The sequence below is a fragment of the Schistocerca americana genome, chromosome 3 (assembly GCF_021461395.2).
Source record: "Schistocerca americana isolate TAMUIC-IGC-003095 chromosome 3, iqSchAmer2.1, whole genome shotgun sequence".
Classification (NCBI taxonomy): Eukaryota; Metazoa; Arthropoda; class Insecta; order Orthoptera; family Acrididae; genus Schistocerca; species Schistocerca americana.
Window position 1 is genome coordinate 276,668,058 of NC_060121.1, and position 27,113 is coordinate 276,695,170.

The following is a 27,113-nucleotide window of genomic DNA, read 5'->3' on the forward strand; positions in this document are numbered from 1 at the left end:
ATCTACCAGCTTTCATTTATGGCCCACATCTCTTTCTTGGTGTTGCGATTTTTTCCCGTCAGTGTTGATAGTACCCATAAACAAGAATCCAACAAATGCGATGTATTCATGTAAATAATGACAGAGACAAAACTTCTATAAGAGGTTACAAAATCACACTATTCGTCTCTGAAACAATTTACTGAAATAAATTTAATCTGCATGTATGAGACTGGTCAAAGTGAAACATTTTACTTTTATACGAAATAAATTTAAGATAGTGTTACCAAAATGGTGGAAGAAATCTAATACTGTTCATCCGATTTTGCTCACAATCGATATCTGAATATTCCAGGGCAGCAGATCGTTAAATCATGGGAATAAAAAACTCCACATCCAGTTCCATTTAGTATATCCAAGGAAATTTAAACATTTTTGTGAATTCAGTAAGAACAATTTTGATTCTCAACTATACGAGCGCCCCATCCCAAGCCTGCCCCTCAATGCCCTGCAGGTTTGTGGGGTGCTCTTCACGGTCAGAAGAGCGTTCACTTAATGGAAAACGTATTTCGTGTCTCCGGACAGCTAACGAAATATACTGACGGAAAAAATTTGAACATCAATAAAGAGTTGTGCGACATAAACATATGTCCGTAGGCGTGTTGCTACATCTGGAAGACGATGTCATTTCAAATTTCACACCAGGCCCGTGCGAGTGGGGCTAGTAGAGGCAGAGTTAGGATGCAAATCAGGTTTTCTTTAAATAAGCATTGAAACGGTGATTAGCTATAGTACCTTTGACGATGAACGTGGTGAGCTGAGTCAAGAATGCTTTTGCAGCCACGAAGACGCCATTATCAAAACGTCACTGAGTTTGTACGAGGTTGTGTAATAAGACTACGAGATGATGGATGGCCATTTTGCTATACCGCAGAAATACTTGGCAGGAATTTAGCCACTTTACATGATTGCTGACAGCGGTGGTCACAGGAGTGTACGGTCGCCACAAGACCGGACTGTGGACGGCCGCCGGCTGGAGTGGCCGTGCGGCTCTAGGGGCTACAGTCTGGAACCGAGCGACCGCTACGGTCGCAGGTTCGAATCCTGCCTCGGGCATGGATGTGTGTGATGTCCTTAAGTTAGTTAGGTTTAATTAGTTCTAAGTTCTAGGCGACTGATCAGAAGTTAAGTCGCATAGTGCTCAGAGCCATTTGAACCATTTTGTGGACGGCCACGTTGCACTAAAGAGAGGGAAGACCGTCTGTTCGGCATATGGCTCTGGCACATCGCACTGCATATGCAGTAGCAACTTGACCAACAGTTGGCTCCACAGTAATAGAACGAACTGTTCAAATCGGTTACTTCAAAGACAGCTGAGACAGACTCCCTGTATCATGCGTACCACTGACCGAAAACCTCCGCCGTTTGCGACTTCAGTGGTGTCAAGCGACAGCTCATTGGAGAGCACGGTGAAGGTCTGCTGTGTTTTCTAATCAAAGCTGGTTCTGCGTCTGTGCCAGTGATGACCGTGAATTGATTAGAATAAGGCCACTTGAGGAACTGCAACCGATCTGTCTCCCTGCTAGACACACTGGACCTCTGTGCTACGGTTTTATATGACAGCAGGAGCACTCTCACGGTTATCCCGCGTGGCCTGAAGGCAAAATTGTGCGTTAGTCTGGTGATTTAACCTGTTGTGCTCCCATTCATGAACACATTCCAGAAGTCTTTTCCAACAGGATAACACTCACCCACTTACGGCTGTTGTAACCCATCATGCCCTACAGAGCGTGGACATGCTGCCTTGGCCTGCTCGATTACAAGATCTGTCTCCTGTCGTGCACATATGGGACACCGACGGACGACAACTCCAGCGTCTTCCACAAACAGCACTGACCGTCCCTGTATTGACAGACCAAGTCCAACAGTCATGAAATTCCATCCCACTAACTAACATCCGGCCCTATACAACACAATGCGTGCACGTTTGCATGCTTGCATTCAGCATATTGGCGGTTCCACTGGTTATTAACGTACCAGCTTTTCCGATTTGCAGTGGCTTACCTTGCGCTTACATTCACCTATGATGTTGCGATATTAATCACTTAAATATATCACAAGACAAATGTATTCCCGAAATTTTATTATTCTACATTAAATACTTCTTGGTGTTGTGATTCTTTTCCGTCTGTGTATTTTCGGTGGTCACGTTATGGAGAGCATGCTGAGGAAATGTGAACTTAGTCCGAACTCACACAGGTTTCCTGAATTGTGTTTTTCGTTTAACATACCCACGATCCTCAGTGGATCATTACAACGTGATTTATTCCGCTTGTTTGCCAAGACTGTGCTACACCGAAAGCACCTGCTTTTCAGAGCATATCTATGCTATAGCTAATATTTGTCATTCTTTGCAATCGAAACGTTTCCATTAGCTCCTGCTATTCACTGTTGACCCTTGCCGCTATTCCTCCATCTTCAAATTGCTTTAAAACCACGACAGTGATGTTAACTGAGTTCTCGTGATATTTGCCACATCCTGTCGGCAGTAGAAGAGATGTCAGCGCCGACAGCTGTGAAAAACACGTTGTTTTATCTCCAACTGGATTTGTATTTTTAATTTCCTGGCAATGTACACAACATTTGCCGTAAAATGTTTATAAAATGACTCACGGGAGGGTTGTTCCAGTTGAAATTTGGAAATTTGTGGTAAAGTCTGATGTGACCAAACTGCTGAGGTCATCGGTTCCTCAGCTTACGCACTACTTAATCTAACTTTAACTTACGTTAGGGACGACACACACACCCTTGCCCGGGGGAGGACTCGAACCTCCGACGGAGGGAGCCGCCTGGACCGTGACAAGACCCCCTAGACCGCGCGGCTACCACGCGCCGCAGTTCCAGTTGAAAGTCTGCCATGTATGATGTTCGAACGTTACAGCTAGAAGCAGCATATGGCGAAAACTCCTACGACGTTTAGTGAAATGTGTAGTAAACACGGCATCACGTCTCGAGCTAGTCGACTTTGAACGTGGGTTGACTATCGACGTGTGGCTCATAGCATATTGGTGACGACGCAAGAACTAGGATTTCCCAGATCAACACTGTCTATTATCGTTCTTCAACTTCGCACTGTCAATGTTTCCATACTCTTAAACAGCATCTTAGGACGACCACAGGTGCTTGAAGAACGCTCGTCACCCGGCCTTCCCAGAACTTTCCGGCCTTCGGCATACACTGACGTGACAGAAGTCATGGAACACCATTTAATATCGTTTAGGATACTCTATGACCCGACGTACTACAGCAACTCGACGTGGCATGGACTCAACAAGTCGTTGGAAGTCACTTGCAGAAACAGTGAACCATGCTGCCTCCACAGCGGTCCATACCTGCGAAAGTGTTGCCGGTGCAGGATTATGTGCACGAACTTATCTCTCCATTATGTCCTGTAAATGTTCAATGGGTGGCCAAATCACTCGCCCGAATTGTCCACAATCTTCTTCGAACCAATAGCGAACAATTGTCGGCCGGTAACAAGGTGCACCGTCATCCATAAAAATTCCATCGTTCTTTCGGAACATGAAGTCCATGAATCGTTGCAAATAGTCTCCAAGTAGCCAAACATAACAATTTCCAGTCAATGATCACTTCAGTTGGACCAGAGGACCCAGTCCATTCCATGTAAGCACATCCCATGCCATTATGGAGCCACTATCAGCGTGCACAGTCCCTTACTGACAACTTAGGACCATGTTTCCGTGGGGTATGCAGCACACTGAAAGTCTACCATCAGCTCTCACCAAATGAAATCAGGACTCATCTGACCAGGCCACAGTTTTCCAGTCGTCTAGGGTTCAACCGATATGGTCACGAGCCCAGGACAATCACTGTGGGCGATGTCGTGCTGTTAGAAAAGGCACCCGCGGCGGTCGTCACAGCTCATTAACGCCAAATTTCGCCCCACTGTCCTAACGGTTACGATTGTCGTACTTCCCACATTGATTATGCGGTTATTTAACTCATTGTCGGTGTTGCTTGTCTGTTAGCACTGACAACTCTACGCAGTCGCAGCTGCTCTTAGTCGTTAAGTGAGGGCCATCGGCCACTGTGTTGTCCATGGTGACAGGTTATGCCTAAAATCTTGTATCCTCGACGTATACTGAATTGCCGAAATGGAATGTACCATACATCTGCGTGCCAAGTCTGTTAATTCCCGTTGTGCTGCCATAATCGTGTCGGAAACCTTTCCATAAGAATCTCCTGACAACAAATGACAGCTCCACCAATGCACTACACTCAGTGTAGTGGTCTCGAGGTAAAACTAGTGTATGTGAACTGATAGGTCGCATGATTGAATCCCGACCGGATCACGAAAAACTTGAGTTTCCCTTTCATCTAGCCTTTACCCCTCAGGGTCGGGAAGATTCGCGATGAACAACAGGCCGTTCGGATCCCATGTTAAGCCGTACGTACAGTTCCCTAGCAGAATAACTGAAGGTATGTTCGGGATATGTAGTCGGTAAAGTTGTGTTGATTGAAACACTAGCACGAGGCAGTTGAGTCATACAGTATATTATTATTTTAGCAATAGGGGGCTATAGGTCCCTCTACAGCGAGTCTAACTGTCCACAGTTTGAACGTGCGGCTTCAGGAACCTATTTCTAACAAGACTGTATGGAGACAAAAGCATTGTATGGACTTAATCACTATCGCCTAGGTGAATTCTACCAGCTCTTTGACACAGTTACACGGAACGAGATACTTTTTAACGTTACGTCACAATATACAAGAAGTAAACACGAAACACGCTGTTGTAGAGGCAACGGAAAAAGCATGCGAAGTTCAAAAGAACGCGAAATCCCGAAGATTGGCTAAAATTTTCAGACGTGCGAAATTTGGAACGGACTTCAATGCGAGATGCCTTTAATTGGTTCCACAACGAAACATTGTCTCGAAATTTGGTAGAAAATCCGAAGAAATTCTGGTCGTATGCAAAGTACACAAGCGGTAAGATGCAGTCAATACCTCCGCTGCGCAGTGCCGATGGTACTGTTACCGACGACTGTGCCGCTAAAGCGGAGTTATTGAACGTAATTTTCCGAAATTCCTTCACCAGGAAAGACGAGTGGAATATTCCAGAATTTGAAACACGAACAGCTGCTAGCATGAGTTTCTTAGAAGTAGATACCTTAGGGGTTGCGAAGCAACTCAAATCGCTTGATACGGGCAAGTCTTCAAGTCCAGACTGTATCCCGATAAGGTTCCTTTCAGATTACGCTGATACAATAGCTCCCTACTAAGCAATCATATACAACCGCTCGCTCACCAATAGATCTGTACCTACAGATTGGAAAATTGCGCAGGTCGCACCAGTGTTTAAGAAGGGTAATAGGAGTAATCCATCGAACTACAGACCTATATCATTGACGTCGGTTTGCAGTAGGGTTTTGGAGCATATACTGTATTGAAACACTATGAATCACATCGAAGGGAACGATCTATTCATACGTAATGAGCATGGTTTCAGAAAACATCGATCTTGTGCAACGCAGCTAGCTCTTTATCCGCAAGAAGTAATGGCCACTATCGACAGGGGATCTCAGGTTGATTCCGTGTTTCTGGATTTCCGGAAGGCTTTTGACACCGTTCCTCACAAGCGACTTCTAATAAAGCTGCGGGCCTATGGGGTATCGTCTCAGTTGTGCGACTGGACTCGTGATTTCCTGTCAGGAAGGTCGCAGTTCGTAGTAATAGACGGCAAATCATCGAGTAAAACTGGAGTGATATCAGGTGTTCCCCAGGGAAGCGTCATCGGACCTCTGCTGTTCCTGATCTATATAAACGACTTGGGTGACAATCTGAGCAGTTCTCTTAGGTTGTTCGCAGATGATGCTGTAATTTACCTTCTAGTAAGGTCATCCGAAGACCAGTATCAGTTGCAAAGCAATTTAGAAAAGATTGCTGTATGGTGTGGCAGGTGGCAGTTGACGCTAAATAACGAAAAGTGTGAGGTGATCCACCTGAGTTCCAAAAGAAATCTGTTGGAATTCGATTACTCGATAAATAGTACAATTCTCAAGGCTGTCAATTCAACTAAGTACCTGGGTGTAAAAATTACGAACAACTTCAGTTGGAAAGACCACATAGATAATATTGTGGGGGAAGGCGAGCCAAAGGTTGCGTTTCATTGGAAGGACACTTAGAAGATGCAACAAGTCCTCTAAAGAGACAGCTTACACTACACTCGTTCGTCCTCTGTTAGAATATTGGTGCGCGGTGTGGGATCCTTACCAGGTGGGATTGACGGAGGACATCGAAAGGGTGCAAAAAAGGGCAGCTCGTTTTGTATTATCACGTAATAGGGGAGAGAGTGTAGCAGATATGATACGCGAGTTGGGATGGAAGTCATTAAAGCAAAGACGTTTCTCGTCGCGGCGAGATCTATTTACGAAATTTCAGTCACCAACTTTCTCTTCCGAATGCAAAAATATTTTGTTGAGCCCAACCTACATAGGTAGGAATGATCATCAAAATAAAATAAGAGAAATCAGAGTTCGAACAGAAAGGTTTAGGCGTTCGTTTTTCCCGCGCGCTGTTCGGGAGTGGAATGGTAGGGAGATAGTATGATTGTGGTTCGATGAACCCTCTGCCAAGCACTTAAATGTGAATTGCAAAGTAATCATGTAGATGTAGATGTAGATGTAAACGGTTGCAACAGCATCACTGATCGCAGAAGTCAGTGCTATCCAACACTGTACATACACTATGAGGACAAAAGAACTGTCTGTATACCACTACATAATGCAGAGTTGACCATAAGATGTCACAGAGTCGGACCCGCCAGTGTAAAAAGAGACAGGAATTTTGTGTCACCAGTAGAAATGCGTTAACAGCTGATTGGGTTGGTCAAGAGAGCACAGTGAATTCGAAGATGGACTATTCATTGGATTTCACCTGAGTAACAAATCCATCCCTTCTAAAGTTGCCCAAATCTACTGATGCGCCGCAGAAAGAGCTCCTTGACGAATGCAAAATTTTCGAAGTGTCTCTCTGGCCAGCACCAAACCAAGCCAGGGCAGGTTCGCGTGCAACATCTACGTCGGAATGTCAATCACGCAGGTACGCCAATACTGCACAAAGTGTGGTCCACAACGGAGGCCATTGTTACGCATCGCTCAATTGAGGTGTCTGAGTCGCCAACTCAGCAGTATCACCTGAATGAGAAGGAAGCTTACAACATTCTATGAACCATGCGCAGTTGAGTATCAACGCGTTAATCATATTCCAGAACGACTTTCAGCACACTGACACTGCAGAAAGTATTGAGGCGAAAGCCTGAAACGATAGTATGGACACCGCAGTATGCTGAAGAGCGCTGATTGGCCCAGAAAACCAGGCCACATGTCGTCATCAACCAGAGAATAATGTCATTGCCTCTGACTGACAGCTACCAAGACTCGGGCTTGCAAGCTCTTCTTCTGTCCAGTTGCACAGAGCCACTGTGAGCTGCAGTCTCTTCCTCCATTGATATGAAGACTTGGAGCCTTCCACCACCTGCTCACCGGAGGTGAAACTGCTGGTGTTTGGCACATTGTCGAAATATTGTTGTCCTGGGGACAAGCGCTAGCTGCTGCCGCCCCTTGACTTGCATCTGAGCAGACACCATTCTCCACAGCCGTCATCTGGACGAGAGCACATCATGTAACACAACTACCTAGAGCTCACTGCAGAGCTGCTGGGTGCTTACTAGGATATTGTATTGTATGTTAACCAGGGACCTAGAAACGACGGAGATGCTCCGTTCCCGCCGCAGCCGCAGTGGTCCACAACCCCACGACGACTACCACAGTCCACTTCACCCCTCCGCCGCCCCACACCGAACCCAGGGTTATTGTGCGGTTCGGCCCCCGGCGGACCCCCCAGGGAACGTCTCACACCAGACGAGTGTAACCCCTATGTTTGCGTGGTAGAGTAATGGCGGTGTACGCCTACGTGCAGAACTTGTTTGCGCAGCCATCGCCGACATAGTGTAACTGAGGCGGAATAAGGGGAACCAGCGCACATTCGCCGAGGCAGATGGAAAACCGCCTAAGTACCATCCACAGACTGGCCGGGTCACCGTACCTCGACACAAATCCGCCGGATAGTACACCCTAGTAATCCCTGTTGTTGTGCTGTCAAGTTCAAATGGTTCAAATGGCTCTGAGCACTATGGGACTCAACTTCTGAGGTCATCAGTCCCCTAGAACTTAGAACTAATTAAACCTAACTAACCTAGGGACATCACAAACATCCATGCCCGAGGCAGGATTCGAACCTGCGACCGTAGCGGTCTTGCGGTTCCAGACTGCCGCGCCTTTAACAGCACGGCCACTTCGGCCGGCTGCTGTCAAGTGTCTTGGCTGAACGGCTATGTGTGCCAACAATGGGGATTGGCAGTCTTGCACAGCACTCCTTGTGGATACATCAGCACATCCCAGTTCCGCATGCCCACTTCTCCTGGCATCGCTGCTCTGGAGAATGTGATTCAGTAGTAAAAAAAAAATGGTTCAATTGGCTCTGAGCACTATTGGACTTAACTGCTGAGGTCATCAGTCCCCTAGAACTTAGAACTACTTAAACCTAACTAACCTAAGGACATCACACACATCCATGCCCGAGGCAGGATTCGAACCTGCGACCGTAGCGGTCGCTCGGTTCCAGACTGTAGCGCCTAGAACCGCTCGGCCACATCGGCCGGCTCAGTAGTAAAAGTCAAGACAATAAATTCACTAATATTGTCTCATTAGCGCCTCTGGTGCCCCATGTATCAACTCTATTGCACTCTATACTTCACCATCCTGCATCCGAACGGGTCATACCTTACATACATTTTAGTGTCAGCAGTGGTCACAGTCCGTGCAGACCCCTGGCGTTGCTACAGCAGATACCACACCCTCACTTCACCTATCATTTCATCACTATGCAAGGCAGTGAGCGACTGTTTTTTTTTACCTTGTCCTTTTTTCGTTTGTTGTGCCAGTGGTGGAATATAGTGATGTTCGTAGGTATCTTAGGTTTACATTTATGAGGCTACCGGAGCCTGCAGTCTTGTCACAGGTTAAAGGGAGCTATAGGGAAACATATTTAACACCAGTGAGGTGTAAATTCTGTAATTTGTCAGGGCACGGGTTGCAACGCACTAAGGCAATGCCAGGCATATGTGTCATTTGTACACGGGCTGGGCATTTGGTGCAACACTTTTCTGAATCACGATGGGCTACGACACGGTGTAAAGAATAATTTAGTTCATTTTTGCTGTGTATTGTAAAGTGCAGATTTTCCAATTTTTTCTCTTCTTGTAACAGCGATTGTGAAATACACAAATGTCAAACGCACATGCAGCTGCTATAGGTGAAGCTATAGCCACTTTTTCGGAACAGATAACCAAGTAATTCTCAGCAGAAAGAGTATAATTAGGAATCACATAGGCAAGTGGAAATATTACAAATCATTCAACAGCAGACACAATAGGGACAAGCGGAAGCAATATAGTGTTGAGTGTACACCCTCCTTCCGTGGATCCATTAGCAGCCAACTTAATAACGCGTTTTTGCGGGAAAACGACAGCGGGTGTAACTGTTATTTACTAACGACGTGGAGACATGTGTACACATACCTAATTAACGGTTAACAGGCGAGGTTAAAACAAATATTATGTATCATGACACACTTAGTAAGGCACAAACAGTTAACGGCCTGAACAAGCGCTGCAAAAAAAAAAAAAAAAAAAAAAACAGAAAAGCACTAGATTCGTCAGGGGAAAACTTAGTAGTTTGGCACAGAAGCCCAGTGAATCTGTGCCGGCCGAAGTGGCCGTGCGGTTAAAGGCGCTGTAGTCTGGAACCGCAAGACCGCTACGGTCGCAGGTTCGAATCCTGTCTCGGGCATGGATGTTTGTGGTGTCCTTAGGTTAGTTAGGTTTAACTAGTTCTAAGTTCTAGGGGACTAATGACCTCAGCAGTTGAGTCCCATAGTGCTCAGAGCCATTTGAACCAGTGAATCTGTGGAGTCCTTCTCCGATATCTGCTGAAAGACTAATGCACAAAAATATGAGATGACGCAGAGTGCAGCGGCTGATTGAGTCGTCCCGTGTGAAGCTGAAAATAGGGCTCTCGGCGTCTTTTTACGGGGCATCCCCACTCGCATGTCACGCAGAGTCAGAATGGAGAATCCGTTTGATACGTGCGTGGCTATTATAATCGCCGCACAGTTGGAGGGAACTGCTATTGCTGCTAAAGGGCGTAGCGACAATCGGGTTGTAACACTTACGTCCGGCATTGGTTGTGCCTCTGTAATGTGACTTCAACGTTTCCTATGAAAACTGTAATATCTGTGGTATATATGCTCTTTGAACTGATAGTATGGAAATAACTGTTACTCTTTTTCCCGCAAAGTTAGTGACCAGAACTGATATGCGAATGTTCTTTTTTATAAACTGTTTCCCTTCCTGGTGTAAATATGTTAATATGTTACACCGACGGAAAAATTAGCAACACCAAAAGGTAATTAATGCAGAGTAATGAAATTTCGAAAACACATTTATCTAGGTAACATATGTAAGTGGTTAACATTGCAAGATCACAGATCAATGTGAGTAACAGATAAGCCATTGCAAATGCGAAATGCTGGTACATTAATAACCAGTGTAACCACCTATATGTTGAATGCAAACTTGCAAACGCGCGTGCATTGTGTAGCACAGGTGTCAGATGTCTCTTTGTGGATGAGTTCCATGCCTGTTGCACTAGATCGGTCAGAACAGGAACGGTTAAAGCTGTTTGTGAATGACGCTGGAGTTATCGTTCGATGATGTCCCATGTGCGCCCGACTGGAGACAGATCTGGTGATCGAGCTGGCCAAGGAAACATGTCGACACTGTTTAGAGCAAGCTGGGTTGCGACAGCGGTATGTGGACGAGCGTGATCGTGTTGGAGAACAAACCCTGAAATGCTGCTTAAGAATGGTAGCATAACAGGTCGTATCACCAAATTGACATTCAATTTAGCAGTCAAGAGTGTGTGGGATAATCATAAGAATGCTCCTGCTGTCATACAAAATCGCACCCCAGACCTTAACTCCAGGTGTTAGTCCAGTGTGTCTAGCATGCATACGGGTTGGTTTCAGCTTGCCTCCTGCTAACCAACACATGGTCATCGCTGGTACCAAGACAGAACCAACTTTCATCAGAAAACACAACGGACCTCCATCCGGCCCTCCAATGATTTGTCGCTTCACACCACTGAATCTGCAAATGGTGATGATTAGGGATGGGTGGAATTCACGCTACAGGGCGCCTGGCTCGTATCTGTCCTTGAAGTAACCGATTTGAAACATTTTCTTCTGTCACTGTAGTGCCAGTTGCTGCTCAAATTGTTGCTGCAGATGCAGTGCGATGCCCCAGAGCCATAAGCCGAATACCATGGTCTTCCGTCTCAGTAGTACCACGTGGCCACCCGGAGTCTGGTCTTCTTGTGACCGTAGATTATCGTGACCACAGCTGACGAAAATCGTGCACAATGGCTAAATCCCTGCCAACTCTTTCTGTAATATCACAGAAGGAACATCTAGCCTTTCGTAGCCATATTATACGACCCCGTTCAAAGTCAACAAGGTGTTGATTAGCATCAACTCACCACGTCCAATCTCAAAGCTAACTAACGATAACGTCCGTTACTTCGTTAAGCGGTTACTTAATATTTTGTGTGAAAGACTTCATACGATAATCAAAGTGCATACCTAAAGTATTTCAAAAGAATGGGTGTTGAAATGGGAGTAATTGGAAGTATTACTTCAAATTTTCATTAAAAGTTTTGCCCAATAGTAAAACCTGCACAACAGAACAGTGATAATAAAAACGAAGTACAGGCCATAACAGTTCAAAGGCCTCCACTTACTTTATCTGTACTGTTCTTTTATTTGCATTTACTCTTTTACTTTCTTATGTGTGTTTCTACGTGAATTATTACTGTGTCTTGTTAGGAATGTTAGTCCAAAACCCAGCCACTAGACAGAACTGTTTTCGCCCCCGCCCCCACCTTATGTTAAGCCATAAGTTTAGTAAATTTTACAGTGAAAATGTTTCTACGGTTCAGTAATTATCCTAGAGACATTGTTATTATTAAAATCATAAATGGTAAGAGCTTATTAAAACCAGAACAGATTAGGATCCTGGATGCTTCATTTACATTCTGTATAGTACAAAGACTCGTGAAACAAATAGTGTTCGTTGTCAATTTATATGTGCTTCTCCATTATACACTGAAGAGACAAAGAAACTGGTACACCTGCCTATTATCGTGCAGGCCCCCTGCGAGCAGGCGTAAGTACCGCGACACGACGTGGCATGGATTTGACTAATGTCTGAAATAGTGCTGGAGGGAACTGACAATATGAATTCTGCAGGTCTGTCCATAAATTCGTAAGAGGTCGAGGGGAGGAGATCTCTTGTAAACAGCACGTCGCAAGGCATCCCAGATATGCTCAATAATGTGCATGTCTGAGCAGTTTGGTGGCCATCGGAAGTGAACTCAAAGGGTGTTCCTGAAGCCAGCCTGTGACAACTCTGGACGTGTGGGGTGTCGCATTGTCCTGCTGGAATTGAGCAAATCCATCGGGATGCACAATGGACATGATTGGACGCAGGTGATCAGACAGAATGCTTACGTACTTGTCACCTGTCAGAGTCGTATCTAGACCTATCAGAGGTCCCACATCACTCCAACTGCACAAGCCCCACACCATTACACAGCCTCCACCATGCCCGTACACGTCCATCCGCTCGATAAAATTTGAAACGAGATTCGTCTGACCAGGCAACATGTTTCCGGTAATCAACAGTCCAATGTCGGTGTTGAGAGTCCCAGGCGACGAGTAAGGCTTTGCGCCGTGCAGTCGTCAAAGGTACAAGAGTGGGCCCTCCGCTCCGAAAGTCCATATCGATGATATTTCGTTGAATGGTTCACACATTGACACTTCTGTCACGTTGATCGATTCGTTGGTCCCGTTCTTGCTGGATCTTTTTCCGGCAGCAGCGATGTCGGAGATTTGATGTTTTAGCGGATTCCTGACATTCACAGTACACCCGTGAAATGGTCGTATAGGGAAATCCCTACTTCATCGCTACCTCTGAGATACTGTGCCCCATCGCTAGTGTCCCGACTATAACACCACGTTCAAACGCCATTGGAGCAGCAGTAACCGATCTAACAACTGCACCAGACACTTGTCTTATGATGGCTTTGCCGACTGCAGCGCCGTATTCTGCCTTTTGTACATATGTCTGTATTTGAATACGCACGTCTATACCAGTTTCTTTGGCGCTTCTGTGTAAAGTAGTTCTTTTTGATGAACATTATCGTTCACACTTCTAAACACACAGTATACGTTAGTGTGAAACAGTTTGCTGCTAATCCGATACATTTAAGCATGTGTTTGTATTGATCGTGGCAAGCTGCTTTGCTAATACATATTCAGTGAGCTGTTGTTTTCGTGTACAATTTACCAAACAGCTTTCTGTTTCAAGTAGAGTTCAGAACAGTAGTTACATTACTTTATTAACCGTATATTTATTTGGAATTACTTCGCCAAATTAGGCTGGTGACAGTATTTTGATTTAGTTTACAACTATAATACCGTTGGTTTGATTCCCATTAGAATAACAGCTGCTTCCCTTCAATAAGCCATCTCTCAGTTAACGAAACATAGTCCGATTATTTACTTTCCATTAACACGCTATCGCCGTCAATTTTAATTCCTGTCGAAGGAGAAACAGTATAGGGGACTCGCTTTCATAGTGATAACCTGTAGTGTTATAGGGTCTTCGCTTTTGAAATTAAGAGTTACAGATATGGATGTAAGAGCCATCTGCAGAAGCAGTGTCGTCAGTTGGACTGCGGCTAGTGTGGCATAAAACACAGAAGTATAGAAATAAAAAAACAGGAAGAAGAGCATCTGCAGAAGCTTCCGCTAACCGCAGGCCGTAAAGCATCGCCCGTCGGCAACCATTCCCGTAGGACACAATACTGCACAGACGTGTGCAGATATAGAATGCAGACTGTTAGGCGTAGTACACGGCAAGGAAAATAAATGTTTAGGAGACACGGGTACGCACGTGTCAGTCTTTAGTCTGGACCTCTTAGTTGGGAAGACGGAAGAGACTCAAATCTTCACGTTGATGCGGTAGGTAACAGTGGTATAAATTCACTAGTGACCACAATGCTAAAAGTGGTTGTGGCCACATGGCAGTGTTGTCACAAGTTGGCGAATCATGGACTTGACTACCTAGGCAAACATCACGCTAAAAAGATGTTTTACTGCATCCAAACCCTGTCGTGAAGGTGTTGCCAACTGAAATGCGAACACACATAGTAGCATAACGTCTTTCAATCAACCACACGCAGTATGGTGCCACCAAGTAAATCATTCACAAGAACGACCTTCAGCACTCTGACATTGAGGAAAGTTACGAGCTGAAAGCCAGAAACGAAAGACGGGGAAACTATGATGTAGCGAAGAGCGCTGACAGGAACAGAAAACCAGGCACATTCGGTGATTCTCACCAGAGGATAACGTCACTGTCTCGGAATGACACCTACAAATACTCGGACTTCCAAGTCCTTCTTGAGTTAAAACTTAACTCCGTCCGAACAGACCTTGGAAGGCCCAACGGTACCGACCGACCGCCGTGTCATCCTTTGACCACAGGCGTCACTGAATGCGGATACGGATGGGCGTGTGGTCAGCACACCGCTCTTCCGGTCGTATGTCAGTTTACGAGACCGGAGCCGCTACTTCTCAATCACGTAGCTCCTCACTTTGCCTCTAAAGGGCTGAGTGCACCCCGCTTGCCAACAGCGCTCGGTAGACCGCATGGTCACCCATCCAAGTGCTAGCCGGGCCCAACAGCGCTTAACTTCGGTGATCGGACGGGAACCGATGTTATCAATGCGGCAACGCCGTTGGCTGCGTCAACTACAGCTGAGTAGCCGGCAGCCTGGGAATGCGTCCCGGGAGCCCGCGCCTTCTGTTCAGTTGCAGTGAGCCAATTCTGAGAAGGGAGATGTGACAAGCTGCCTACCATCCCCAGATGACCGCCACCTATGTGACAGCAGCCAGTCTGGCCTACTGGATTTGGTTGCTATGAGCTACCGTCTCCTCCTCCACTGATTTGAAGACCTGGAGCCCCCTACCATCTGCTCGCTAGAGGCCAAACTGACGGTTTGTAGCACGCTGACGAACTAAGCTTCACTCGGCCGACAGTTTCGTCACTCGCCTTCACGCGGGCAAGCTCTAGCCAAGAGTGACCCAGCAGATGTAGTCCTGCTATACGGCTGATGCAACATAAGTTAACTACGTCACAATGAAATGAAACAATCGTATGGCATTGCTGGCCGGGAGGCCCCATCTGGGGATGTTTGGCAGCCGAGTTGACGCCACACTGGGCGACTTTCGTGTCGATGATGACGAAATGATTACGGGAACAACACAACACGCAGACCCCAAGCGGAGAAAATCTCCAACCCAGCCGGGAATCGAACCCGGACCTGCTGCAGGGCAATGGGACGCACTGACAACTCAGCTAAGGAGGCGGACTGTGTCCGGTTGCAGAGGGAGGCGTAGTAGTGAACAAAGGAAGTCATAGGCGCATCGCGCCTGTACATTCCGCAACACAGCTGAGTGAGTGCGGCATTGATAAACACACAGTGTCCGCACTCGTATCAGTCTGAGAGGTCGTATCGGTAATCTTTGGAAACCTGCAGGAGTCTACGAAAAATTAATTCACCCACTGTCTCGCGCATCGCAGCTCAGTGAAGACATTGTGGATCAGACATGGGTCTGCAGTTCTCTACTGCTCTACTGATTACCATTTCGGGAAGTGGCCACTAACAACTAATTTTAATCAGACTATGCGAGAGCTGTTCAACAAAGCCTGCCACAGATTTTTTTCTGCCATAGTTTCCTATCTGTACCATGAATATCTGAAAAGAGTGGGTTTTATATAAAAAATTCCATAGGAGGATACACTCTCGTAGCGGTAGGTTGGTAGTAATGCCCTATTTTGTAGAGGCACTTTGCACTTCGCTTACCAAGCAATGGAGGTGACGCGAGAGGAAAAATACCATAGAATAAAACTCTGTGTTCATTTAAGCCATACAAAAAGTTACGAAAAGCTGCAGCAAGTGTACGGTGAAGACGCACTCCCTCGTGCAATAGTATCTAGGTGATTCAAGGACTTCAAAGAAGATCGAATTGTTTGTGTCAAGAAAGATGGGCTTGATGTTTCGGCTTCTGCAGTGACTGATGTCAACATCAACACAGCTGCTGTCACTGTCCGTGAGAATCGGCGAATAACATCACGTAACCTCAGTGAAGTACTGAGGATTTTATGATTATGCATGATCATTTCCATACGAGCCATGTTTGTGCCCGTTGAGTGCCATGTGTGTTGACTGCTGAACAACACGCTGTGTGAATGGAAACAAGCCGTGAGGTGCTATCTCTCTTTGCTGATGGCGTAGGTGCATTTTTGGAATCGATTATCACTGTTGATGAGTCATGGTTGCATCATTATGATTCTGAAGCAAAACGAACCGGCGCAGTGTGGAATTTTACAGGTTCTCCAACATCAAAACAGGCGGCAGTTGTTCCCTCTGCAGGGTAAGTGATGGTGATCACATTTTTTGACTGCCAAAAAAATGTTCAAATATCTGTGAAATTTTATTGGACTTAACTTCTAAGGTGATCAGTCCCTAAGCTGACACACTACTTAACCTAAATTATCCTAAGGACAAACACATACACCCATGCCCGAGGGAGGACTCGAACCTCCGCCGGGACCAGCCGCGGATTTTGACTGTCATGGAACGATTTGCTAGCATGCAGTTCCCCTCACACTACTGTTACAGCATCATACTACATGTCAATATTGGCTAAATAGAGGAAACACATTGCAAGGCAACGATCAGAACTTTCTCGGACCGGGTGGCGAGCTGGCCCCTGTGGCCAAGCGGTTCTAGGCGCTTCAGTCAGGAACCGCGCTGCTGCTACGGTCGCAGGTTAGAATCCTGCCTCGGGCATGGATGTGTGTGATGCCCTTAGATTAGTTATGTTTAAGTACTTCTAAGTCTAGGGGATTGATGACCTCAGATATTAAGTCCCATAGTGCTTAGAGCCATTTGAACCATTTGAACGGGGTGGCGACTTCACAATATGTCCGTTCATGTCGCAAATCAAGTCATGTAGTTTCTGGGTCAGTTCAACAATACCTGTGTACCGCATCCGTCTTACAGCTCCGATCTCACATCTAGTGATTTTTGGTATCCCCATCACTAAAGACAAAGCTTCAGGGTATTCGATTTAAGAACTTTGAAGCAGCGCTCAACAAAAGTGAGGCGATTCTCAAGGAGACGACGAAGAATGGCCTACAGCATGTGTTTGAGGACTGTCAGAGATGCAATAAAAAGAGCATTCAAGTAGGAGGGGAGAACTCTGAAAAAGAGCATGCAGACATTGAAATGGAGTAATAAACATCTGCGAAAGAAATGAGTCTGAGTTATTCCTCGTACTTACAAATTCCACTCGATGAAGACTTACTGCGTTTACGAGTGCTAAAAATGTCCTTTCGCCTTTACTGTTAAATTATTGATATTCCTTATTGTAAGCAACTTTTCAACAGCTCACTGGACGAAGACTTACACCGTTTAGAAGTGCTAAAAATGCCCTCTCGCCTTTACTGTTAAATTATTTACATTCGTTATTGTAAGCAATTTTTCAACAGCTCACCCGTCTGTCCCCTACGTAACAAGCATCTGGATGCTATCATTGTCATTGTATCCCCGTGAGAGCGCTTAGGTAATTACCTAAGATTATAATCTATGCACACGTAGTGAAAATATTAGTAATCTGCCCTGTATAACAACGTTTGAAAGTATGTATTTTCCTGAAGAGCGTTTGAAAACCTAGATCATATTCTAAGCAAAGAAGGCGTACTCCACGTCAAATAATACTGACAATTTCATGTTCAGAAAACTATAAAGAACTTCAGTCCATCTAAGAGTAGATAAAATACTATCATCTCCACCTCATCCAATTGCCCAGTGCTTAAATGGGCTTTTAAACTGATGCAGTTTAGCTGCTGACAACTTTGCCAATGGAATTCCGTTGATTCCAAAATGGGTGTCTGCACTGTTTACATCTAATGGCTAGTCCTAGTTATGCTGCAGTTTAATACATAACGTGTTTTTGCAAAAAGTTGCTGGCGAGATAGTCGAAAAATTGACAATGATATGACATAATAACTTCCATCATAGATGAAAATGTACGTATGATTGTGATCAGACTAGGACGCATAAACGTACCCTGAGAACAGCGATATCGTTCTGGTTTGTTGTGCGGTTGTATTCGGGGTGGACAAAGACTGCGGACAGCTTCACTCTGGAGCCGGACGAGATGTGCACGCTGCCCACTGACACGCTCAGATATTTGGCGGGTATCCTGCAACATTACGCGCCCACACGATGCACCATTAGTTACACTCATATCTGCGTATATAACTTGCAAAGTTACTTTTATGCAGTTTGAATAATTACCATGCAGCCAGCACCATAGTATTCTTCAAAACTCCCTGTGAAGAACTAGGTACACAAGTCTCAAGATGTGGCACCGATAAGAGCCACAGAGCCGGAAGCAAAATGCCAGATACGAAAAACACCGGGCGTACCAGAATATAATGAAAATCTTTTGGGGCAAAGAAGAAATTAGCATAATCAAGTGTGACCATATACGTGAGAACCTTACATCTGAAAGGATGAAAGTATCAGTTCTGGTTGCAGAATGTGTGGAGCAGGCATGTCGGGATAATCGTAAAGACAGCAATGGAAAAGCATTCATTGAGTAACAATACGGAACTTAGAAGCCATTAATTTATTGCCAAATATACCGAAATGACAAAAGTCGTGGGATACCTCTTAATATCGTGTCGGACATCCTTCAACCGGCGCAGTAGAGCACCTCAACGTGGTACGGACTGAACAAGTCATTGGAAGTCCACTGCAGAAATACTGAACCATACCACCTCTAAAGCCGTCCATAATTGTGAATCTGTTTCCAGTGCAGGATTTTGTGCACGAACTGAACTCTCGATTATGTCCCATAAATATTCGATGGGATTCATGTAGGACGATCTGTGTGGCCAATTCATTCACTCGAACTGTCCAAAATGTTCTTTAAACCAATCACGAACAACTGTCCCCTTAGTGACGTGGGCCATTATCATCCATAAAAATTCCACCTTTTTTTGGGAACATGAAATCCATGAATGGCCCCAAATGGTCTCCAATTAGCCGAACATAATCGTTTCCAGTCAATGATCGGTTTATTCCATGTAAACACAGCTCACACCATTATGGAGCTATCACCAAATTGCACAATGCCTTCTTGACAACCTGCGTCCTTGGCTTCGTGGGGTTTGCACCACTCTCGAACCCTACCATCAGCTGTTACGAAATGAGATCGGAACTCATCTGACCAGGCCACTGCCAGCCGTTGTGGCCGAGCGGTTCTAGGCGCGTCAGTCCGGAACCGCGCTGCTGCTACGGTCGCAGGTTCGAATCCTGCCTCGGGCTTGAATGCGTGTGCTGTCCTTAGGTTAGTTAGGTTTAAGTAGCTCTAAGTCTATGGTACTGATGACCTCAGATGTTAAGTCCCATAGTGCTCAGAGCCATTTGAACCATTTGAACCAGGCCACTGTTTTTCAGTCGTCGAGGACCCAACCAATACAGTCACGAGCAGAGCGGTGCTGCAGATTATGTGCCGTTAGCAAAGGCACTCGCGTCGGTCGTCTGCTGCCACAGCCTATTTACGCCAAATTTCGCCACATTGTCCGAAGGGATACGTTCGTCGTACGTCGCACATTGATTTCTGCTGTTATTTCACGCAGTGCTGCTTTAGCACTGACAACTCTACGCAAACGCCGCTGCTCTCGGTCGTTGAGTGAAGGCTGACGGCCACTGCGTTGTTCGTGGGAAGAGGTAATGCCTGAAATTTGGTATTCTCCGCACACTCTTGACACTGTGGATCTCGGAATATTAAATTCCTTAACGATTTCGGAAACATACTGTACCATGTGTCTAACTCCAACTACTATTCCGCGTTCATAGTCTGTAAATCCCCGTGGTGCGGCCATAATCAAAGTAAGACACCTTTCCACATGAATCACCTCAGTACAAATGACAACTCCGCCTATGCGCTATCGTTTTATATCATGTGTACGCGATACTACCGCCATCTGTATACGTTCGTATAGCTGTCCCACGACTTTTGTCATTTCAGTGTAACCATTATATTCATTAGTGACATAATCTCACGCATGTGGTTTCTCAGTTGCTCTTACTGTCTCCTTTATTATTATTATATTCAGTATAATCACCCTTTTATTGCCATTGTCTCACATCATCACACATTGCTCATCTTGTCGCTATGTTTTATCAATCTTACGCAACTTCAACCTTTACGCTCTGTACCAGACAAGTGTACCTGATCTTGAACTTTCACGCTCTGTGACAGACAAGTGTACCTGGTCTTGAACTTCACACTTCCTCTGGTTTCTAGCTATCATTACTAAAAAGTAACATGGTAAAGCAAAATATGTACACCACTGGCCATTAAAATTGCTACACCAAGGAGAAATGCAGATGATAAACGGGTAGTCATTGGACAAATATATTGCACTAAAACTGACATGTGATTACATTTTCACGCAATTTGGGTGCATAGATCCTGAGAAATCAATACCCAGAACAACCACCTCTGGCCGTAATAACGGCCTTGATAAGCCTGGGCATTGAGTCAAACAGAGCTTGGAAGGCGTGTACAAGTACAGCTGCCCATGCAGCTTCAACACGATACCACAGTTCATCAAGAGTAGTGACGCGTATTCTGGCGAGCCAGTTGCTTGGACACCATTCACCAGACGTTTTCAATTGGTGAGAGATGTGGAGAATGTGTTGTCCAGGACAGCAGTCGAACATTTTCTGTATCCAGAAAGGTCCGTACAGGACCTGCAACATTCGGTCGTGCATTACCCTGCTGAAATGTAGGGTTTCGCAGGGATCGAATGAAGTGTAGAGCCACGGGTCGTAACACATGTAACGTCCACTGTTCAAAGAGCCGTCAATGCGTACAAGAGGTGTAACTAATGGCACCCTACACCATCACGCCGGGTGATACGCCAGTAGGGCGATGACGAATAAACGCTTCCAATGTGCGCTCACCGCGATGTCGCCAAACACGGATGCGACCATCATGATGCTGCCAACAGAACCTCTATTCATCCGAAAAAGTGACGTTTTGCCATTCGTGCACCCAGGTTCGTCGTTGAGTACACCATCGCAGGCGCTCCTGTCTCTGATGTAGCGTCAAGGGTAACTGCAACCATGGTCTCCGAGCTGATAGTCCATGCTGCTGGAAACGTCATCGAACTGTTCGTGCAGATGGTTGTCGTCTTGCAAACGTCCCCATCTGTTGACTCAGGGATCGAGACGTGGCTGCACGATCCGTTACAGCCGTGCGGATAAGATGCCTGTTATCTCGACTGCTAGTGATACGAGGCCGTTGGGATCCAGCTCGACGTTCCGTATTACCCTCCTGAACCCACCGATTCCATATTCTGCTAACAGTCATTGGATCTCGACCAACGCGAGCAGCAATGTAGCGATACGGTAAACCGCAATCGCGATAGGCTACAATCCGACCTTTATGAAAGTCGGAAACGTGATGCTACGCATTTCTCCTCCTTACACGAGGCATCACAACAACGTTTCACCAGGCAACGCAAGTCAGCTGCTGTTTGTGTATGAGAAATCGGTTGGAAACGTTCCTCATGTCAGTACGTTGTAGGTGTCGCCACCGGCGCCAACCTTATGTGAAAGCTCTGAAAAGCTAATAATTTGCATATCACAGCATCTTCTTCTCGTCGGTTAAATTTCGCGTGTGTAGCACGTCATCTTTGTGGTGTAGCAATTTTAATGGCCAGTAGTGTATTTTAAGGGGTCTTAAGCGTTTTAAACCATTTCCTTAATCACACACAGCAGTTCACAGTGCTGGAAGATATTTATAAAACCATATCGTTTTTTACCCAGTAAATTGCTACTATTGGCCACACACTGAATGACTTATCACAGGGAAGATGTCAAAGCGAGAAGATGGTTAAACGACAGTGAGACTAATGCACTGGCAATCTAATTAAACAAGAACTGTATTCTGCATGGAGGAATTCCTCTATCAGTTCTGTTTCTTTGACATTTCAATATTAACTCACTTTGTTGATATGCACAAGATACGACAGCACGCCTTGCTTCTTTCCTTTTTGTACGCGTTTATGGGCAAGCAGACAACACACAGGTAAGTTTTTTGCAAACGTGTACACTAAAAATGTTGTGCATACGAGCTGAATATGTAACAAACAAGATGCAGTAACGAAACGAGTAAGCAAACAAGCATCGGTTTCGGAGTTCCAGTTTCATTTACTATCGGTACAAATACAGTAAAAATGGAATTCAATGGATTACGAAAGCATGCTTTTCACATCACTTCTTTCTATTTCTGTGGCCGAGCGGTTCTAGGTGCTACAGTCTGGAACCGCGCGATCGCTACGGTCGCAGGTTCGAATCCTGCCTCGGGCATGGATGTGTGTGCTGTCCTTAGGTTAGTTAGGTTTAAGTAGTTCTAAGTTCTAGGAGACTGATGACCTCCGAAGTTAAGTCCCATAGTGCTCAGAGTCATTTGAACCATTTCTTAACCTTCTCTTTCTGTTTATCCGTAATATAGTAGCAAAAATCAAGTTACATTAACGAGGCCAAATGTGTCGTATTACTAGAGCAAAGACGCTCTCAAGAACAGAAACACGTTCGAAATTGCCTTCCTTACAACATGTTGCCCCTGTAAGCATTGTAATTTTAGTGCTTAAAACAGCTATTGCGAACACAGGACAGAAATAATGAACAAGAAGCAGTCGTAAACAGCAGTCTGCTAATGTTTTGGACTCCTTAAAATAGTGGGAGGCATCGCCCACTCTGGCTTTAAATCAACGTGCAGCGTCAGTCTGTAGTGCCACCTTCCTTCTTTTTTTACCTCCATGCTTCTTATATTCCTTTGAGTTTTATCTCTGGTCTGTGTGTTTTGTTTTGCATATGGCTGTCTCTTTTCGTATTCTATCATGTCAATACGGTTTTCAAGACAGTATTTATGTTTAAAAAATGTGTGTTCATTTAGAATTTCTGGGTCTAGTGAAGCAGGGGGGGGGGGGGGGGGGGGGCAGTGAAGCAGGGGATACAACCCGTTGGCTTTGACCAATGTCGTCAGAATTGGCCAGAAAGCATTTACTACACAGATGAAAGAGCTGACAAGAATGTTCAGAAACGAAGAAATACGAGAGACGAAAAATATAGTTGAAATATATAAAGGCCAGTAGTATATTCACGTTAAGGATATCGCGAGTTTGTGTCGTATTATTTCTCTGAAAATGAAAGGGAAAAAATGTATGGAAAATATTGGTAGCATAGAATATTCACTAAACTCTAAATGAAGCACGGGATACAAATTTTACATGTGTTGTTTATTTCGCATCCTCTAGGGTAGACCGGGTCAATGCCGACACCTTAAGAAATTTTTAAATTTTTACTGATTTAGTTACGGTTTTTATTGAGGTTCCTTAAGTTTAATTGGGGTTTCTGCTTTCATTAAAAATATAGTTTTGTTAAACTAATTACATTTATAAAGTGGAAAACGCGTACATAGCAATGTCTACTGGATGTCGGTATTTCCCCAGTCGCCAGGGCAATTTCGACACCACTTTGGGGTAATGCCGACATTAGTGAGAAATAGTAACATGAATGTGTATCAATAAAATGTATATTGTTACAAAGTTATATATTCTACTTATAATAGTATGTCATGACTATAGATAAACAAATATGACAAATAAGTCTGAAAAGGAAACAAATCATTTTAAGAAGTAGAGCAAAAGTCACAAATGTACTTTTCAGGAGAATCATAGCCGCTACAGTCTGCATGTGCCCATTTCCCACAAAATACACACCGATACCACAGTTCAGTTTTAATGCCATATTCCCCACAGACTAAACACATTTCACTGTCTTTGTGAAAATAAATCCATTCCGTCGTCCATTTCATCGTCGTTGCATAACGTTGACTCATCTATTTCTTCTTCAGAAGATGTTTCTTCAAAAGAAATCTGTTTGCTGCACCTTTTCATCTTTTTTTGCCTTTGGATGTGGCCTTGCATTTGGTAGTGCTAGATTTTATTTTGGGTTTACCCTCGACTTGACCTGACTTCTTCAAAAGCTTAAGTTTAAGGTTTGGAACAATCTTTGGGTCATCAATCACCTTTTCTAATCTACGTTTAGATTTCATATCTTTAATGACTCTTTTCAACTGTGCTTCCTCCAATACAGTTTTCATGGGTGTGGTCGTCATAATAATGGAATGTCGTTTCCTGTAAAATTTTGTGTTTGACAACATCGTGATGTTGTTGTTGCTGTTGTTGCATAGGTGATAAAGCTTCTAAGGCTTCTCTGTAGTGAGTTGTATCCTGAGAGGTTTTTGGAGAAGGTGTTGTTCCAGGATCCGACCTTGAGGAGCAAGCTACTGGATTAGCATAAGGTCCAGAGATAATCAAGTTGGTGGTTCTCCAGGAACGCTGTGAATTTTCAGCCCTTGCCTGATTTGTGTTTGCAGGCTCCTCAGTTACTGCGTTATTCCCATCGTGAACACCATCGCCATTCGTTGGTTCGTCAACATTTTCTGGGTCAATGATGACCGGAGTTTGGAGTCTGTTCTCAGAGTTAAAATCCAAATCACTCAACTTTTCTGGTTTGTAAAGGAAGATCCCTGCTGCACCAAATCCTGCTATGCCCTTCTCCTTGGTTGCGACATTCATGTAAGCTTCATTGAAGATCGAAGAATATCATAAACTGATATCTTCTCGAAGCGATTAGCTGTCACACTGAATGTTGAATGCCTCCTTGAGAGGACCGTAAAAAGCCAAATCTAAAGGCTGCAATTTGTGTGGTGTATGTGGTGGTATAGAAACCACGAGAATATAATTAGCTCTACAAAACTCATAGCTATCTAGAAAGATGTGACTTCCGTGGTTGTCCATAATGAATAAGACAGGGTCTTCCTTGGTTGGTTTGGCGTTCTCTTTGAAGTGCTTAAGCTAATCATTGAAAAGATTTTCTTTTTACCATCCGTTATGCGATTATCTAATATATGGCCCCAGCTGTCCCTCCTTTTCCCAACTGAGGAGACATCCGCTTCCAGGGATAGATGAACATGGGTGGGATGTAAATTCCAGAAGCACTTACATCGCAGACCACCGTAATATTCCTCCCTCGTTCCCAACTCGTTGCAGAGCCTACCTGATGTTGGCCTTTAGCGGCTAAAACCTTTCCTGGCTTTTGAACTGTTGATATCCCAGTTTCATCCATATTGAATACTCTTGTTGCCTTTGATGTTTTTGATATACTTTATCCAAGTTTAAAAAGAATTAATCAACTTCCGATTTAATAAAAGCCAGGATTCGGTTATGGCTTGCTGCAGAAGGCTGCCTAAGGCTTAAGGTTGGGTTCCTTTTGCGGAAACCGGCCATTTTAGTCCTAACCTGCCATTTTTGTTCCTTTGTTAAAGCTGTGCTTAATATTTAAGTTTTCTGCAAGGTCGTATGCAAATCGGCGTAAGTCTGTTAATGTGATACCATAGAATTGGTTTGACAATGGCTTTATATGATCAGTTAGAATAGCTTCCTGTTCGGGTGTAAGATAGGATTTTCTTCCTAACGCTGGTTTGGCTGCTGATTTTGCTTTTAAGCGATCATGTAGCGTAATTCTGGGAATTCCTTATTCCGCGGCGACGCTCTTTACTGATCTACCACTTTCAACTAGCTCAAAAGCCCTTTTAAGAGTTTGTTCATCCCATTTACCCTTCTCAGTCGTCCGTTTTCTCGACCTCACCATCTGGAATACAATAAAGGCATTAACAATCCCCTATAAAATATTAGGACAGATGGGGAAATACCGACACCCTGTCGATATGGCCCCGTAGTGGGATGTTGGCATTACCCCGGAGGGACAAGATGGCGGATACCTAACCCTACAGACTACTACACACTTTGAAATGTTACAACTACTATACCAAAATGTTCGTTAAAATATGTAATATCTAGCTGTATATGTTGTATTTTAGTAACACAGACGATTACCTTAACTAGTTCAGAAGTCCTTCTTTACACCGAAAACTATAAAATTTTACGATAACGATTCTGGCATGCGTAGAAGACAGAAACACGTAACGATACTGGCATGCGTAGAAGACAGAAACACACTGAGCGTTAGTTGTGGTGTCGTCAGCAAGAGCGCAGCATTACGCAGCATCGCTCCGCTATCAAAACCTATCGTGTCGGTATTGTACCAGGTGTCGGCATTGCCCCGGTCTACCCTATCACTATCAGTCTGTTCGTATGTAGATATTAGTACTACCGATGCAGAACCAGCTACTTTCATAACATTTGTATCCCATACTTCCGTTGACCTCTATATACACTCCTGGAAATGGAAAAAAGAACACATTGACACCGGTGTGTCAGACCCACCATACTTGCTCCGGACACTGCGAGAGGGCTGTACAAGCAATGATCACACGCACGGCACAGCGGACACACCAGGAACCGCGGTGTTGGCCGTCGAATGGCGCTAGCTGCGCAGCATTTGTGCACCGCCGCCGTCAGTGTCAGCCAGTTTGCCGTGGCATACGGAGCTCCATCGCAGTCTTTAACACTGGTAGCATGCCGCGACAGCGTCGACGTGACCCGTATGTGCAGTTGACGGACTTTGAGCGAGGGCGTATAGTGGGCATGCGGGAGGCCGGGTGGACGTACCGCCGAATTGCTCAACACGTGGGGCGTGAGGTCTCCACAGTACATTGATGTTGTCGCCAGTGGTCGGCGGAAGGTGCACGTGCCCGTCGACCTGGGACCGGACCGCAGCGACGCACGGATGCACGCCAAGACCGTAGGA

At 45.0% G+C, this 27,113-nt stretch overlaps 1 protein-coding gene and 1 pseudogene across 1 annotated transcript in view; both read right to left on the reverse strand.

The window, feature by feature from the left end:
- Window positions 1–27,113, reverse strand: part of LOC124606014 (chymotrypsin-1-like) — a 149,179-nt gene that overhangs the window by 34,056 nt on the left and 88,010 nt on the right. The window contains exon 4 of the mRNA XM_047137977.1: window positions 18,381–18,516. Within this exon, the coding sequence (XP_046993933.1) occupies window positions 18,381–18,516 (136 nt within the window). The remainder of the gene's footprint in view (window positions 1–18,380; window positions 18,517–27,113) is intronic.
- LOC124607664 lies at window positions 14,869–14,986 on the reverse strand (annotated as a pseudogene).